Raw genomic sequence first — 19,476 nt, 5'->3', positions numbered from 1 at the left:
GAACAACAACCCTCAGTCAATGTTGATTAACAAAGTATCTGGATATGCCTTTCACCAGCAACAGAGACCATGGGCCCTATAGAAATGTAATAGTAAACTCTGCTGTTCAGTTGTGTTAAGAAACTTCTTTGCATTCATGGAGAACTAGCTAAAGGCTTTATAAGTCAATTCATTCTGCTAGGAAATTATTTTTCAAACAATGCCCTTCAAATCACCACTCCGGCTAGATGATCTCAAAATGGTTTGGAGGGTAAAAAATGTTTGGACATACGGTCGGGCGCGGTGGCTCACGCCTGTAATCCCAGCACTTTGGGAGGCCGAGGCCGGCGGATCGCAAGGTCAGGAGATCGAGACCATCCTGGTTAACACGGTGAAACCCCGTCTCTACTAAAAATACAAAAAATTAGCCGGGCGCAGTGGCGGGCGCCTGTAGTCCCAGCTACTCGGGGGGCTGAGGCAGGAGAATGGCGTGAACCCGGGAGGCGGAGCTTGCAGTGAGCCGAGATTGCGCCACTGCACTCTGGGCTGGGCGAAAGAGCGAGACCCCGTCTCAAAAAAAAAAAAAAAAAGAAGGTTTGGACATACAACATAAAAACTCCCTCTTAAATATATACAACGGTGTATTCTAAAACTGCTAAAGAATATCCTATTTTAAATTCTGTTTAATTTTTTAATCCTAGCAATTCCCAATGAACATGGAACTCTTTACTCACAAACACCTGTTATTAACCTATAAAATAAATGTGCCATTGAATACACTTTGGAAAAGGCAAATCTAGCTTTTCTAAATTTATCCATGGTCCCAGCTAGGCTGTGGTATGAATAGTGTAAATATTGTGAATTCCTAGAAAATTTAACCTTACCATTATAGCACTGGTATATTAAACGATGTTATTATAAACAGAAGGATGCTGTGAGAATATGGAGAAGCTAGTCTCTAGCTTGCATATTACTTTAGCAATTGTGTTTTTTTCTGGGGGTAAAATATCAAAATTAAATTATTTTTAAGTATAAATTTTTTTAAATTATAAAAGCCTTGTCACATACAATAGTTCTTTTATCTTAATCCTTGAGAGAATTCTCTCAGGAGAGAGAGCTCATTATTTCAGGAAAAGCATTTCCTATGTGATCTTTTCAACAAAATATCTTGAGTGTTTTGTCACAGGTCATGTTTTCTTTTCTTTGACTCTAGAAAACTCGGAGCTAAGATTCAGCCTAAGTTTATCAACTGTATTAGACTAAATATTAGCATACTTATATTATGCATGACTTCAGGTTATTTTTGTCTGCGCTACTTATTATTTTTCCTTATTTTTTTCACTTTTGATTTTCAATCATATTGAACTTAGTGTATCTTTGTAACTTATCTCAATTGCTTTTAGCTTTGCAAGCTAAGTTTAAAACAAAGTAGGAAATGAGTAAGTGAATTAACCTAATAATTAACAGTGTGAAGGGCACATAACATATTATGAAGAATATAAGATTATTCAAGATCTGCATAATAATAAGGAGAAGGCTGCAAGAACTTTGTAGTCAGTGTATTCTTCATAATACTGAGCATCTCTCATTAATCCAAAACTCTCAAAAGTAACCAATACCTCTCCTATAGGTGTACACAGTGTTCCCCTAATCATCAAAAACTTTATTTTCTATAAAATTTTGAAATCATCTTTAAATACTGTATTTTAATCCAAAACATCTTTTCTTGCTAAAGAATTAAAGTTTTAAATCATAATAACTCTGCTAATATGGTAATATGATTCACTTGCCTGCACTGAATGTTAAGTAAGGAAGAGCCAGCTTTAGAAGTTAGTCTCTGAAAGAGCCAGCTTTAGAAGTAAGTCTCTGGCTTGCACATTACTTTAGTAATTTTCTTCTTGGGGAAAAATATCTAAATGTACAAATTACTTTTTAAAATAATAAAAACCATGGCACATACATATCTATCTAAACTCTCAATTTAGATCATTCTCTAGAATTCATTGCCAGATGATTCTAAAAATTAAATATAAACACTTATAACAATTGTTTTTTTGATTGTTCTTTTCGCCTCATTCCCTTTTCTACCCTATTAGTACAGTCAATTCTCTCTCAAATTCTTTATGCTATTCTTGACTATCATCATCACTTTGCTGAAAAATAAAAGCCGAAATTCTAGTCTTGTGCTTTTTCAGGCTTGTCTCTTTGCTATCCATTCCTCTCCTATTAGGTTAGAAAATTTCATGAAAGCAGAGACTGTGCTTCCTGTTCACCACTGTTTCCCTAGCACCTTGCTCAGTGCCTGGTACACACTCAATATATATAATTGAAAAAATAAAATCATTCCTTTTGTAATGTGCTACAAGGATTATCCATGGCAAATATTTGGAATAGAAAACATAACAGGAAAGAATGCAAGGTAGCTATGGAAGGGAGATCTCCGGAAGTAGGTTGAAACAAATCTATATTGAAGATTTTAAAATTGTGTTACTTTCAAAAGTTTGTTCACATATGAAAAAGAAAATAACAAATATGCTTTATATATTTAATTTAGTTAATTCATTTAATATCTATTGGTAACTATAGAGTGCATTAGCTTATATTAAATCAGTATATACTGATTTTTATCTATTTATTTTAGAGATAGGGTCTCGTTCTATCACCCAGGCTGGAATGCAGTGGTATGAACATAGCTCGCTGCAACCTCCAACTCCTGGGCTCAGGTAATCCTCCCACCTCAATCTCCTGAGTAGCTAGGACTACAGGTACATGCCACTACCCCTGGCTAATTTTTAAATGTTTTTGCAGAGGTGGGGTCTCTCTGTGTTGCCCAGGCTAGTCTCCAACTCCTGGCCTCAAGCGAGCCTCCCATCTTGGTCTCTCAAAGCACTGGAATATCAAGCATGAGCCACCATGCCCAGCCTATAGTGACTTTTTAAAAAGAAAGTTGTTACCTATCCCCACCAAGTATATTTTCTAATTTACGTACTTAGTCACTGATTTAATTAATAAAATACAAATGTAACAAAGGAGACGTATGCTACGAAATCAGAAAAATCCTAGCAATTTTGGTTAAATATAGTAAATTGAATAAATGCATCCATTTCCATTTTTTCCCCAAACCTGACTAAAATAATAGTAAATGAATTTTGAAATGTATAATACCATAAGGATAAAAAAAGAGGGAATATGACTTCAAATTTTTGGACAATGGAAAGCAGATGGACTTTGCAACTCACTTAGTGAAAGGGATGTTGAAACTTAACTATCTATAGAGAGATAAGCCAATGACAGCAGGCTGCTTCACACTGAAAGACCCAGAGTAGACCCTATACTTTTAAAGGTGGAGATTGGGGTAAGGATAAAGCAGGAGTATCACAATCCCAAGCTCACTGCAGCATTATTCATTAAAACCAAGGTATGGAAACAACCCAAATCTCCATTGACAGATGAACGGATAAAGAAATTGTGGTATATGCATACAATGAACTATTATTTGGCCTTAAAAAGAAGGGAATTTTGCCATTTGTAACAACATGTATTAACCTGGAAGATATTATGCTAAGTGAAATAAGCCTGACACAGGAAGACAAACACATGCCTGTATGTGGAAATGTAAAATAATTTAATTCATAGAAGCAGAGAGTAGAATGGTGGTTGCCAGGCATTGAGGTGGGTAAGGAAAGGGGAGATTTTAGTCAAAGAGTACAAAGTCTCCGTTAGGCAGGCTGAATAATTTCTGAAGATCTAAGGTACAGTATAGTGACTATAGTTAACAATATTGTATTATATACTTGAAATTTACTAAGAAGGTAGATCTTTAGTGTTCTCACCACAAAGACACACACACACACACACACACACACACACACACACGGTAACTATATGAGGTAATCAAAATGTTAATTAACTTGATTGTGGTAATCATTTCACAATATAGACGTATATCAAAACATTAAGCTGTACACCTCAAATGTACAATTTCTGTTGGTCAAATATAACCCAATAAAGCTGGGAAAAAGACAGAAGTATTGATTGCAAATTTTCACAAAACCAGAAAACCACCCTTCCCCAATACATTAAGAGAAGAATGATTTATTCTGTAGAGAAATTGGACTACAGAGCTTGTGGACCAGGAACACCAGGCACAGAAGAAGGCACGAATAAAAAGTCATTCTAAAAACAAAGGATTTAAATTAATGTCTATTGTCTGAAAAGTGCGTAAGAGCTTCACCCCTATTACCTCTCTTAGCTCCTAAAAGGCTCTTAGGCATATCTCCTGCAAGAGATTAGAGGATCTTTCCCCAGAGAAATCTGCCCTAAAGAAAAAAAGACCAATTGATACTAATAGCTGACAGCTTTACAAAGAAAGAAGAGGAGGAGGAGGAGGAGGAAGAGGATAAGGAGGAGTGGAAGGAGGGAGAGAAGGAGGGAGAGGACGAGGAGGAGAAAGTTTTCACCTATCCCCTGCCTGCATACATAGACTCCAATCAGTGACTTGCTCTCAAATATAAACTTCTGCATAAAACTTCTATCAGAAGAAATGCCAATAGAAAAAGTAATGAGAAAACAGAGATAAGGCATAAAGAAGAACAATACCTCAGAAAAAATGCAATTAATAGCTTCAGAAAGATGTTTGAATGCTTGTTCTTTGGTGCCATAAAGAAATAGCACTTGAACATAAATTTAATTTTCTCAGCAAGGCCATTTTTATGCTTTCTGCAGAAAGGGTACACTTGCCAGCAGTTTTGCCACAAGAGTACACTGAACAAAAGAGACAGGGTCATTTATAACCTGATGCGTCTACCTTACTGCTGTGTCTGGTTTCCATTGGCTGGACAGGACTTCATATTCTGTATTTGTCTTAATTGGCTAGCAACTTAGAACTTTCTAAAAGAGGCAAAGGCAAAGGAGAACAAAGGAAGGAGGAAGTAACTTGTGGAATTTTCTGAGAAAGGTAAAAACACCTTCAAATAAGAAGAGGAACAGGCTATGACCAAATGCTTGCTTGGACCAGTATAAACATGCCAGGGCAAATATTTAGGCTAAATTGTGGGAGCTAAGAACATAAAGTACATTGATGTCTTTATTACAGCTAGCAGATATTTAAGAATGTTAGCACAGATCTTTGAATAAATTTTGCTTCTAAGAAAAGTTACTATTTACTCCTAATTAGATGGAGAGGAAAGTCTTTGAAGAGGAATCTCTACTTTACCTTTTACAAAGATGGCATGAAAAAGGAATGCTATTAAAAAATTGAAGACAAAGGCTCCTAGAAATTAAAAATTAAGTTAGATCATCTGAAATTAAAATTTTAAATTAAGATGAGGAGATATAATGAAGTTTCCCACTAAATAATATGAAAAAACAAAATTAAAAACAAAAAAAATGGAATGGACAATAACAGGGCCCACTGAATATCCAAATGACGAGTTCAAAAAGACCCTCACGAAGACACAGCCTCATGAAATTTCATAACACTGAAGAAAATGAAAGAGGAAAAAGAAAAAGAAGAAAAAATATGTCATATCAAAAGGATCAGGTATCACAATAGCAGTTGATCTTCTCATCAACAATGGAACAAAGACTTTAAATTTCTGAAAGGTGACAACTGGCAACCTAGAATTGTACATCTAGACAAATTATAATGTGAATGTAAGATCAGATTAAAAACCACTTAAGAGAAAAAGAGCTCAAATATAATATTTCCCTGCATCTTTTCATAGAAAGCAAAGAGTAGATGTGCTCCACCAAAATGAAGGAATAAACCAAGAACTCTGAGGATGGCATGGGATCCAACACAGGAAAGAGGTAAAAGGAATTTTCATGATGATGGTGAAGGGAAGGATGACAACTATGTAGCAGGAAGCCTAAATAATAGATTCCTTGATGCATTTAATTATAGTAATAGGTATTTTATAGTTCTACAAAAGAATATGATAAGAATGAGTGATTTACACATAGAAAATTAAATCCAAAGGAGGGGGCAATTATTTATAAGTCCAAGAAAATGTTAAAATGCATACACAAGAAAAATGTACCACATTGCTTGGTTCAGCTGTGAACAAAATTTACCTAATCATAAAAATTATAAACACTAAGTATTAATTAAACAAAATGTTGCAATTCTACTAGGAGTATGAAAGCAAGGAAAGGAATATGAGTGGGAGGGCAGTATGAGTGCTAAGTTCTCATCTTGCAGTTTACTATTTAGTGGGTAATGTCTAAAATTGCTTAATCAAATAGAAAAAGGATAAGCAAGCAATTTAAACACATAGAACTCTGGCCAACATTGTGTAACCCCGTCTCTACTAAAAACACAAAAATCAGCCAGGTATGGTGGGGTGCAACTATAGTCCCAGCTGCTTGGGAGGCTGTGGCAGGAGAATTGCTTGAGCCCGGGAGGCAGGGGTTGCAGTGAGCTGAGATCATGCCACTGTACTCCAGCCTGGGCGACACAGTGAAACTTCATCTCAAAAAATAAATAAATAAATAAAAATTAAAAAATTATAAAAAATAAACACATAGAAGTGACCATCAATAAAGCAGCTGAAAGAGGTGAAAGCATTTTGGGAACAGTAACTGGGGGTCAGCTAGATGAGAAGATTGCGGTCCCATTTGACATTTAGAACTATATACATAAAGTTCTTTAATTAAAAAGTAAAATTACAAATAAAAAAAAGCAAACCACTTATATTTTCTTAAGCTCATGTCTTAGTGACAGCAGGTTTTGTTTAGACTCCCATGTGTATACTCTGATAAATATTTTTCACATTCAAGTTCTAAAGAAAATCTTTTGTCTCCTATATGGGCTGAACAATAAAAGAAAACCTGTCCTTATCCTTCCTGACAGGGTAAGTTAATTATGAATTTAACTTTAAAAAAAATCAAACTAAGTTTAAGTTAGAAGTAGTAAAACAAAAACTTCTATAACTTTTGCTCATATCAAATTACTTATACTTTCTTATTCTTTATCTAATGGTTTTATCTAATTATGGGTAACAGTGTTAATTCCCTTTGCTCCAAGAATAATTTATAAAAGTCAGAAAATTTTTGATAAATTATGATTCAAATTTTTCCTGAATCTAGAAGCCATGAAGCAAATCTACTGCATGAGATTGTGCACTTTGACCTCTGCTGAGCAGGTGAGAGCAGGGCTAAGACTCAGCTGCTCACCAAGCCAAGATACTCATGGAACTAAGCCTGGGCACGATTTCTCATTGGCCTACATAGAGAGGATCCTTTTTGCAATTGGACTTATCAGAGGACGTACCTTTTATCTAGTTCACAGAAGATGCTCTATATCCTAGCTGCACTTCTGACTGTCTGCCAAAATAAGGCTCTATTTTAATATTTTGATTAATTTGCATTTGGACAAAACTATAAGACTATGAGCAGTGGTCTAATCTGTAAGATCATGACCTGTATTTACAGATTAATGACAAATGTCCAGTAACTTACCAGGAATGTGTTTCCACAGTGCCCACACACGACCCTTGTACCTTCTGGTTGGATTGGCAATGCAGGTTGAGCTGGTTGTTCTTCAGAAATAAGCATTACTGGGCCAAGGTTAATTATCCGTCTACTGTGAAAAGAGAAAGGAAACAACTTCACTATCCCACAAATGGCCTAAGAGCAAAACCTGCAACATATGGCCAAAAATATGAAATGTGTTATACTTGTTTTATAAATTAAGTGAATTAAATGTCAAGCTGGAGGCGAAACTACAAAGAGTAGTAACAGTCAGTTTTTCAAAAGCAAAATATGAGTCTTTCTGTACTTGGGATAGAAACAATATATTATAGCATTGGTCCTAATCAATGGCAACCATTTAACTGTCATTTCCAAGTTTTTGTAAGTTCAAATCAGAAAACAGTTGCTACTTACTCTTCCCTATCTAGGAAGCCAACTTGAGTTTGGTAGAAGACTAAGTTAAAAATATTCTATATCAACAAAAATTTCTGTGCCACGAAGGCACCGAAGGGCTGGGTTACAACCAAATTTCTCTGAGCAGTGTGATATTCCTTGATGCGTATTTAATCAGAGATGAAAGCAAACAGGATCCTGCTTTCATTTCTATTCTCTAGTCTATCATTGGATAGGGCTGTACATGATTCATGTAATGGTCAAAAAGCCAGAGAGATCACAGAAAAAAAAACACAAGTAAGGCCTTTATATACTTGTATCTGGGGACATCCATAATGGTACTGGGCATGAGCGAATAATTCCAGAATTTATTGCACATATACATTCAGCAGAGATTAGTATAACATACAGTGAGATACACAAAAATAACTAAAACACTTGCAGGTGAAGATTAATTATATCAAAAGTAAACTAAGTGATTACTTTTTTTTTTTTTAAGAGATGGGCCGGGCATGGTGGCTCATGCCTGTAATCCCAGCACTTTGGGATCACTTGAACCCAGGAGTTCAAGAACAGCCCGGGCAACATGGTGAAACCCTGTCTCTACAAAAAAAAAAAAAATACAAAAAATTAGCTGGGAGTGGTGGTGTGTGTTTGTAGTCCCAGCTACTCAGGACGAGGCTATAGTGGGAAGGCTTATGGTGCAGAAGGTAGAGGTCACAGTGAACCAACTCTTTGAGACTCTTCCCATTGAGACTCTGTCTCAAAAAAAAAAAAAAAAAAGAGAGAGAAACAGATGGGGTCTCACCCTGTTGCCCAGGCTGGAGTGCAGAGGCACAATCATAGCTCACTGCAGGCTTTAATCCCTAGGCCCAAATGATACTCCTGCCTCAGTCTCCCAAGTAACTGGGAATATAGGTGATATAGGTGCATGCTGTCACACCTGACTAATTTTTTGTAGACACGGAGTCTCACTATGTTGCTCAGTTTGGTCTCAAACTACCAGCTTCACGTGATCCTCCCACCTCAGCCTCCCAAACTGCTAGGAATACAGGCATGAACCACTGGCCTGACCTCATTATTTTTAAATAAGTTCAATGAGTTATTGATTTATTATAGTGCATTAAGTACTTACATAACACAAAGAAAACATTCATTGCTCATTTAAGAATATTATATCCTACAAATATCTATGACTAAGTTCAAACCAAGCTTGTCATTGCTTTAACAAAAAAAAATCTAGATTCTGGAATGACTTTGAAAACAAAGACTCTTTCTAGAACAAAGCCTGGCACATGAAGAACCTTTAGTAAATACTTGTTGAATGAACAAATGAATGAATCAATGAATTAATCTTTATCTCTTACCAGTTGGGTCTTGGGCATCCTATTCGCCGAGATGTGTCCTTACAAATGAGAAGACAATTACAAGGGCATCTAACATATTTCTTCCCTGTTGGGGGGTTTTTGATTGGCTGGATAAGGGAAGAAAATGCAAACACAACAATTAACCAAAGTACAGATTGTCAAAGTTTGTTTGTGTTTAAAAAGGAAAGGATTCCATGAAAACTAATGAAATATATTGCTTTTGTAACTTAAGGTTTTATTTTATGATTTTTCTATAAAACATGTAAAGTCAAGTATTCATGCTTTGTGGCCCTTCAAGACACAATAATCACTGGCTGACTTTTTTTTAGACTTTTCTAAAGAGAAAAAAAAAAGTCAAAGATAAAATTAATATTTAATTGCAGATTTTGAGAGATCAAAATGTAATATATAAAGCCTAACTATGAAAGAAATATATTTCATCTAAACCAGTGTATGCTTTACCAGTTTATTACTTGAAACTATAAAAATATTGCTGAAAATTTAGTTGCTCCCCAAAGCTCAATTTTTAAAAAAGGAAAAGTGTTATTCAATATTTTAAACATTCCTAAATTACTATCAACTAAATTGAATAAAATGTCAATCTATTTGTAAACACTTTGGCACAGATGCTAGTAATAAATGCATAATCACAAAAGCCCAGAAAAACAATAGTGACATCCTACAGACATAAAATAACTTTAAATAATTATCCACATAAATAGGGCAAAGTTTACATCTGTAATGAAGTTTAGTACACAATATTTTCATTTTAGCGAAAACTAGAATGAATGTAGTTGTGATGTGGATAGATATTGAAAGTATTTATACATAACTGCCATGCTCAGTCTAGTTTTTGAAAGTAAAAAGCCAAAAGGCATTATATTTAAATTCACCATGAAATTCTCTTAATAGGATTAGCTTTAAACACAGGGAAGTATCCTATGATGAAAGAGAGACAGAAGAAAAGACAGGAAAAAAGATTACCATATTTGTATCCAGCCCACATATACTTTTAAGTAACATTATCGAAGTACTTCCTTTAGGAATAAAATGTCAAATAACAATTTATATTTTTACTAATGGAAATCTCCACTTACTGTAGCTTCATTGCAAACTGTGCACTTAACCACATGCTGGTGAAGCTTGCCATCCAAATTGATTAGTGATTGGCACACACGGCAGTTTATTACTGGAATACCACTGGCATCTGGACTGGCAATGGCTGTATATGGAGGTGGGAGCTCCGCTGAAAAGATATTAGTCACTGAATCAGTGTCTTAGAGAAATTACTATGGCTGGTTTGAATATAGAGGCAATATAAGTAAAGAAGAAACGATCAAGATTTTCCCACATTCTTTTATTTGTTTTTCAAAGCTAGCCAATTTATCTTACTTTTAGAGCACAAACATCCATGAGACTTATCAAGTAAAATAATTCTTAACTCTGATAAAATCTAACTCATGTTTGCCTAGGTCTATCCCAATAACCCAGTTTCCTTTTACTAATCTATACTCAAAATGTCACTCCATTCCTATTAGTAAATTCATACAGTCTCTAACAGGAGAGTGGTAATTTATGCCTACAATAAAAATCTTACACAAGTGATCTGATTCCCAGGAAATAAAAATGGTCGATGAAAGCAAAGTTTTAAAATTGCTTATCCATACATATAAATTATGTAGCTGTCATGCTCTGTCTTTATATTGGAACCAGTTATAATGACTGCTGGCTATGACAAGAATAAAACAAGGTTTTGGAAGAAGTCAAGAAGAAACAAAAATGAACCTAAGAAAACTAAACTTCTCAGCATGGAACAAAAATGGGAACCATGCTAATTTCAGACACAAAACAAAAATAAAGTAAATATAACAATTTTTAGTCTCAAAATTTACCTACCATTAAAAATGTAAGAAATGCATCAAAGTGTTTATGAGTAAAGAAATGTAGTATGTGGGATTAAAAACTTCAAAAACCATAACAACGACAACCACAAAAAGAATGGGGAACCAGATGAAACAAGAGTAGCAAAATGTTGATAACTGATGAATATAATAATGACATGGAAGGTCATATTTTCAACTACTTTTGGGTATGTTTGAAAATTCCCATAATACAAAGACACACACACAGTGTTTTTTTGAGAGTCCTAAGGTTGACTCAGTGAGTGAAGGGTGGAGGCCTACTTTCAAATTCAAGTATCTACCAGAAGTGTATATTTGTTACAAAAGTCTGAGAAAAGGAATCTTGATATACTACTCTGGAATGGGATTTCTAAAGGAGACTGCCTAACCCCTTTCTGTAACCATCTCAACTACAGGGATAGAAGACTTTTCCAAGGTAAAGTTTTGTCTTGGGACATTTAGAAAGAGCCACACTCTAACACATGATTGAAGCACGAAAGAGAACTGGTATCTCAAGAGGCTTCTGTAACACTATAAAATATAATCACAATAGCTAATCATAATAAGAGCTATTTTTGAAATAAAGGTTTTCTATCCACTGTATTAGGTTCTAGACTTTGTGATATTTTAAAAAGAATTAGAGCATAAAACATTTTGGTATGTTTAAAATACACATATTTCCACCTGATCCTTGGGTTATGATATAGGATTTTTTTCAGACTGCTAAGGATTAGCAACAAGTGGTATTTGTTCAAATGATTCATAAGACAAATTTCTGCAGCAGCCAAGGCTCTGAAAGAGGCCATTTGAAATGACGATATGCTCACATTTCTGGGAGGCTTATAACAGAACACTGCCAAACACTGAAATTCAAAAGAAGCTGTACATGTCTTAAATTATAAAAATAATTTTAAATCCGTGAAAAGAATTTGAGCGTGATCCAGAGTGACCTGTAATGTATTAATCAAGAAGAAAAAAACACATTAAAGAAACAATGAGTCAACAATATACTTAAGGTGTTGCAATTTTTAGATTACTTTGTCAGATCTCAGTAAAGACATTATTCTTAGGGAAAGAATATGTACCTCACTAGAAATTCAAGACACACTGCCTGGTATATGATAATGAATATTATTTTAATAATTATTTGCAGTAGCATTATTAATAACAGTTGCTTCCTCTCTGGCCTTTTCCTTGAGTTGTACAGTAACATTACGTAGTTCTCTCGTAATCCCACGTCTCTATCTTACACAGTATGATAGAAAGGAAACTTAAATGCAAGACAGTTTTATAAAGAAAACAAGGGCATTATGGGGAGAGGAGGTGAAATATTGCTACACTACATAAAAGGACACAAACCCATACATTCCTCAGCTTTGCTCAAAGAAATCTCCTAAGAAAATTTCAGAGGGTGATGTTAACAATCATTAAAACGGCATTAGAGCCAGTAAAACCCTGTGAATTTTTCTTCTAAGATTTGTACTACATAATTTTTAATCTGCCAAAAAAAGAAAAAAAACGCCTTCAATGACAGAAATATGCTCAAATCTACTCTTCTGGAGGCTTGGGAAGTGGAGGGACATGGACAGAACAACGAGTGAGGATTATAAATCTAACGTAAGAGAGACCATAAGCTCCACGAGGCCAGGGGCACATCTGGTTTGTCCACAGCTACTTCACCAGTGCTTGTCATAATGCCTGATCTATGACAATGCTTAGTAAATGTTTATTCAATGGTTGAATGAATTAATAAATCAGCGAGTCACTAAAACTTATTAGACATATCTATTTCTCTCGGAAAAATAACACCAAGTATTAGGTTGGTGCAAAAGTAACTGCGGTTTTTGCTACGACTTTCAAATGGCAAAAACCGCAATTACTTCTGCACCAACCTAATATATTAACCCTACTCTCCTTGCAGAGGAGCTAAGGTTCTAGCAGGGGAGTGCAGCTTGATGGAAAACAAGGCCTTCTTTTATATAGAAGACTACTCTCTCCAAATAATGCACTGAGAGAGGTGAAGTAGTCAGGGGACACTGGCCTGGCCCACCAGATAAATGGAATCAATCCAAGAGATCAATAGAATGACAGATGCTGCAGCCTAACTGCCACAATAAACAGTGCTTCCTGGCCTTTCATTTCAATGTTCTATCCATTACTTCAGCCTTAAACTGATTTAGACAGATATTTCTTGTACTTTTGGCCTTTCCCTATCACTCAGATTTCACCTCAATGAGGGAAGCATTTACTTGTAGCTCCATCTCCTCTTATATGGGACTTGTAATTCTGGAGATTCCACAGTTAGTAAACCTACAATAATTGGATTAAGATTATTAATTTAAATGATTAATAATTAGATTATTATAGATTAAACCCATAATAATTAAATTAACTTAGATTTATTCATTTTGTCTCTTTTCACTTTGGCATAATCACAGCTCAATACAGCCTTGAACTCCTGGGCTTAAGTGATCTTCTCACCTCAGCTTCCTCAGTAGCTGGGAATACAGGCATGCACCACCATGCCTATATTTTCACTTTAAAACAACGGATCACCACTATCCTACCTATTTTAAATTTCCGCACCACATTTAAAAAGTCCACTGTAATCTCAGAACTTAGGATCATTAGATATTGAAAGTCACAAAAATTCCTCAGTTTGGAAAAGTCTTACTTGTTATCTAAACAATGGTCATTTTTCTCCATGGGGTTTGCCTAAATTAAAAATCTTTTTTCCTCCATGTGAGCAGTATTTGTTAGGCCAGTAGTCCTTAATCCTAAAAAAAAAAAAAACTCCCTCAAAGCTCCAGAATAGAACAATGTTAGAAATTCAAACAATCTTTGGAATTATGAAGTCTAATTTCTTTATTTTACAAAGGAGAAAACAAACCCAGAAATTCTGACTTTTTAAGGGTTATGCAGAACTTCAGCAAAGCCCAGAGCTGACTCCTGTTCTGGAGATCTCTCCACAATAACAGCTGTCTCCTTTAATAAATAATGACTTAATATAGGGAAAATATTTAAGGGCCAATGGGGGGATTTTTCTAGGAACAAGCAAACATCTGATAATGTAGATTTCTGGAGAGTAAAATCTTGGTTAAAGAGAATTAAGAAGAAGAGGAGAAGGAAGAATCGGGGTGGGGAGGAAATAGAATATATTTTAAAAAGATGAATCATTTCACAGTAAAAACTTCAGAGAAAAACGGACTTATAAAAGAGAGAGAATGATAGTTTATGGATCACAAGGCACACATAATGATCTTTCTAAAACACTCAAAAGGAAGCGTTATATTCTGCAAACCCACAAGTGATCAGATTACATTTCCCAACACAAACATTTACCTAATTTATCTATTTTATGCCAAACAGCCCCTCCGTCTTGCTAATTCATCCTGGTGTATTAATCCATATTTCATTTTTTCTCAGATACATCCTCCAGTATTTTAAAGATTGAAATTGTTTTGTTGGATTGCTCTGACCTTTATTATCTCAATTACTCCTTTATACGTCTCCTCAATGACAATATTTGGCAGTTTAATTCACTTACTACATTAGCATCCTCTATATGCAGCCCTTCAGGCTCTTGACAAAGATGTTATATCAAAATTGAAAATGACATCAGCTTAAAATGAGAGATATTTTACGATTATAAGAGGAGCAAGAAAAGTATAAAAGGGTAGCCTTTGAGGAAAGCCTGGCTTTTTTCTCCTCTAATTTTCATTGCAAGGATTCATTTTCCCTAGTATCTTTGTGCAAAATGTAGGTTAGGGACAGACTTAGCTTGGCCACTATGGGTTAGCTGCTTTTAGTGTCAAACTTCTCCAGTTCAGTTCAATACAGAGCAAAGGAAGACCACTTCCTGCTCCTCCCCATCTTTGAAACCAAAGAAAACTATTTTAGGAGACTCAAGTTCTCCCAGAACAATGACATTCTCGGAACAATTCATCTGGCTGAAGACAGGTTGAAAAGGAAATGTGCTAGTTATCAGGTTACTGACCCTCAGTTCCAAATCCACCTTTACTCTCTTTTGTGATGCTGGAGCTGGAACTCTGCAAACCACATTTTGGTTTTGTCAGCTGGCTCCAGGTTATGTTCTTAATAGGAGGTGATATTGGGAGGCTGCAAGGCTGGAGGAGGAATAAGGGACTTATTCCTTCTATTTGTTACCTGTTTGCTCCCAATCTGCTTGCTGTTTCTCTGAACATCACCCTAGGAGTATTACTTCACCCTGGTAATGGTAGTTCTTTCCTCTGGGAACACTGAAGTCAGTTTATAGTTTTCAACATTTGCCAGAACCAGCTTCCTTTTGTAGACCCCCACACCAAATAGCCAGTGCTCCTTCCCAAGGAAGGAGTTCAGAGAGTTTCTCCAGAGTTCAGAGACACCAGCACAAGCTGGCCAGTGCTTCTTCAGAAGTCATATTTCAGTTCTGCAGGACCCCTCCTCTAAGTTACTAAGTTTTAATAAGTCCAATCTCTTCCCTTTGTTCCCTCAGCCCTAGTGGTGGCAGTTGCTTCTTGCTACCTCCTTGATACCTTAGAGTAATATGTTTACCTTACAGTTACCTAGTTAGTTACTTTATACTTGGTTAATGATTCTTTATATTAAACTCTATTGTGTGGTTTCTATCTTCTGACCAATACTGACTGATATAGAAATTCATATCAGAAGTGATCTCAGGAAACAATTCCTCAAAGATGGAATTGGAGAAATGGTTTGGTCAACTTGAGCTTAAATGCTATGCCAAACTCCTTACCAATGGGAAATGGGATGGTAGTAATCTATGACCCATGGTGCCATCCTGATGAATCAGATTATCCCCAGTAGTTGATTGTGATGTTTTTGGCTCCTTCACTTGAGCATTATGGTAGTAATAATTATTACAAGGACTATGATATGGATGGATCCTTATGAATGCACTGGGCCTCTACAGACAGAAAATGAGAAGCTCCGGTCTTTACATTCTCAGCTAAAATCATGGTTAGAGAACCAGAGAATGTCTATCTTAACCTTAAAAGTATCACTTATTTCTAATAAACAAAGAATTTATTGCCGGAAATCAAACAGAAATATTAATTGTGCAAATTGCAAAATTATAACATCAAGTAATTCCACAGCCTTACTAGGTAAATCCACAGCCTTATCAAGTTTCTCATTGAAAGTTGGGGCATTGATTGCAAAGAAGTGGAACTCTAAAACTTGGAATGAGACCATCTGATTGTACCCAAACAGAGCTGCAAATCTTAAACTCCTGAGTCACTCTGAACCTCCACTGCAAGTGGAAAATATCTTTCCCTCTTGTGCCTAAGCCTTCCCTTACTGGAAAACTCTGTGATGCCCCTGCCTGAGGCAGTTGCCTTACAAGGGGATGGCCATTCTTCTTAAAATCCACCCTCAAGCCCCTTGTCTCAAGATCCATAACTAAGGTCAAATCTCAACATGTTTCAGAAGGGCAAATACAAAGTCTTCTAATTCAGTAAGAGGCAGCTTCTACATAAAATAATTGCAACATTTTGATAATATGTATTTCCAGAAACCTGGAGAGTACTTGTGAAGTGGATCCTAAGGGTGTTAAACCAAAGAGAATAAAACACAGTAATGAATTGAGCGAGATTTTCTGGATTCAATGTTTGTTTTAAAGCTAGAAGTAGCTTTAAGCATTTACTTAATTGGTTGATGAGACTTGGTTTTACATTTAGTGAGGCTGAGATGCTAGAATATCCCTAGCATAATGCAGGAAACGCAACCAAAGGCATACAGGGTTAGGAATGTTGAAGTGGATTTATCATATGAAACCTGCATATTCAAACCTCACTACATCCCCTGAGAAGGGCCAGAGCATACTCCCTTCACTAAGGCATCAATAAATACATTATTTAGAGGAGCACATGCATCCTGCTGTGGTTTCTCTCCAATGCAGACCAGACATTACAGTATGAGATGACCCCATTGAGATGTGCTGCCTCATTTCAATGGGGATGATGAAATCCTGGAGTAACAGGCCAAATGGCAGCAATTAAACACTGAATACAGGTGGGTGCATTTATTGCAAGAAGAAGTAGTGGATATTACAATATTTTGAGCCACAGCACTTTTGGCAGTGGCTAACTGAAATTAGCCTAGGATTGAAATGGATGGGTTACCTGCAAAGATGTTGCTTGGTTGTATATCTTAGAAAAAACTCTAGGTATTTTAACCAGCAACCCAATTTTGGTAGCCACAAGAAAGAGTCATAATCTTTCAACCAGTTTCCAACAAAAGTAGGTTCAGCATGTACTGTAAATCTTCCTTCAAACTTTCTGCAAAGAGACCTGAGGCTATTTACAAGGCTATTTACAAGACTGTGTACTGGGGAAAGGAAAATACCCAGATGGTTCAGCAATTACTAGAAACTGGTGGTTAAACAGTGCTAATTCCAGAGGGACTCAAAGCGGCTATCAATTGATAGATGATGTCTTAGCCCAGATTCAACTCACAGTGGTCCCAGTAGATATGGGGATCCACTCCGAAGTTATTTTATTAGTTATGAATATACAATTGGAACAAATATTCTTGGCAACCAGTAAAATTGCTAACTTTGTTCCCTGGCCCATAAGTTAATATAGGAATGGCCAAGTGGCAGTCCCTGGAACTGATACCAAAAGCAACACCGCATCCCTGGGGAAATTTCAGAGATTGATGCCACTAGGAAAGACCTGTTAAGATGCAAGGATGGTGATACCCATCACATCTTCATTCCACTTGCTTATTATCTAAATTTGACTGCTGCTTCGTAACTGAAGAGATGCGATAAGGCCGCTGTATGAGCTCTAATGCCAGAGAAAGTCAAGAGTCTTTAGAATCAATATTTATTTTTTTAGGTAGGTGTTGAGAGATATCTAGTGAATAAATCCCTTAAATTCTACTGTTTATCTGTGGCCCATGGATTAATGGAATTTTATTTTAAAATACAGAAATTACGGCTGGGCGCAGTGGCTCATGCCTATAATCCCAGCACTTTGGGAGACTGAGGTAGACAGATCAAGAGGTCAGCAGTTAAGAGACAAGCTTGGCCAACATGATGAAACCCCGTCTCTACTAAAAATACAAAAATTAGCCAGGAGTGGTGGTGCACACCTGTAATCCTAGCTACTCGGGAGGCTGGGGCAGGAGAATCACTTGAACCCGGGAGGTGGAAGTTGCAGTGAGCCAAGATCGTGCTATTGCACTCCAGCCTGGGCTACAGAGCAAGACTCTGTCACAAAAAAAGAAAAAAAAAATTACTAAAGAAATCTAGGAATTAAACCATTAAAATGGCACCCCCACTGTAGCAAGCAGGGGTTACAGCCATGGAGTTCTTCCCTTTGTCATATGGATGTTTCTAATGAGGACAAAGATCTGACCACATGCTCTGCTGGATCACTTCTGTCTTTTGTTCCCACATTCCTCCAGCATCCTGTAAAACTTTCAGTCCCTAAGTGACTTCATCATCACCATCATGACATCCTTCCTTATTTTCTCAGGCTATCATTCATTCATACAATCGATATTCGTTAAGTGCCTAAATGTAAAAGTTCATAGGCAAGGGACTATAGTAGAGCTCCCTGATGTGACAGGAATCCTATCTCCCTCCTTGTCTCTCCCTATGGGATCATATGCATAGATAAGTATTAAGATATGTAGTGCAAATGCTTTGGGAGACCAAGGCAGGCAGATCACAAGGTCAGGAGATCGAGACCATCCTGGCTAACACGGTGAAATCCCATCTCTACTAAAAATACAAAAAATTAGCCGGGCATGGTGGCAGGTGCCTTGTAGTCCCAGCTACTCGGGAAGCTGAGGTAGGAGAATGGCGTGAACCCGGGAGGCAGAGCTTGCACTGAGCCGAGATCGTGCCACTGAACGCCAGCCTGGGTGACAGAGTGAGACTCCGTCTCAAAAAAACAAAAACAAAAACAAAAAGATATATAGTACAAATGTGAGGTATTGTTTTGGGAACATATATATTCCAGCAACAGAAATTAGAAAAGACTGCTTGAAAGAAAGGAGCCTCAGCAAATGTGTAGAATTTGAATGTTATAGTTTTAAGAATCCCTTTCCTACTCATCTACCTATAGGAAGTAAAAAGTAGATCTCATTCACGCCATTGCACTACAGACTGGGCGACAGAGCAAGACTCCATCTCAAAAAAAAAAAGTAGATCTCATTTGGAAAAGACTATAAATGGCTAACAAGTGTATGAGGCAATGAGCATGGTCTTAGGGAAAAGTGTATAGATAGTAATAGATCTCCCATCTCAAAACAGGATTCTTCCTATTAATATCTTTATAGGCTGGAGTAATCAAGCAGGATGAAATAACACATGCAACTGCAAGGACCTATAC

General features: G+C 36.4%; 1 protein-coding gene across 1 annotated transcript in view; it reads right to left on the bottom strand.

The window, feature by feature from the left end:
- The window catches only part of PIP4P2 (phosphatidylinositol-4,5-bisphosphate 4-phosphatase 2), a 47,147-nt gene that overhangs the window by 17,245 nt on the left and 10,426 nt on the right, over nt 1-19,476 (bottom strand). The window contains exons 2-4 of the mRNA XM_003268284.4: nt 10,310-10,458; nt 9,213-9,319; nt 7,441-7,564 (exon numbers count right to left, since the gene is read on the bottom strand). Coding sequence (XP_003268332.1) covers nt 7,441-7,564; nt 9,213-9,319; nt 10,310-10,458 — 380 coding nt within the window. The remainder of the gene's footprint in view (nt 1-7,440; nt 7,565-9,212; nt 9,320-10,309; nt 10,459-19,476) is intronic.

Source organism: Nomascus leucogenys, chromosome 16 (assembly GCF_006542625.1).
Source record: "Nomascus leucogenys isolate Asia chromosome 16, Asia_NLE_v1, whole genome shotgun sequence".
NCBI lineage: Eukaryota > Metazoa > Chordata > Mammalia > Primates > Hylobatidae > Nomascus > Nomascus leucogenys.
The sequence above is the reverse complement of the archived record's forward strand: the minus strand, read 5'-3'. Positions and strand labels throughout refer to the sequence as shown.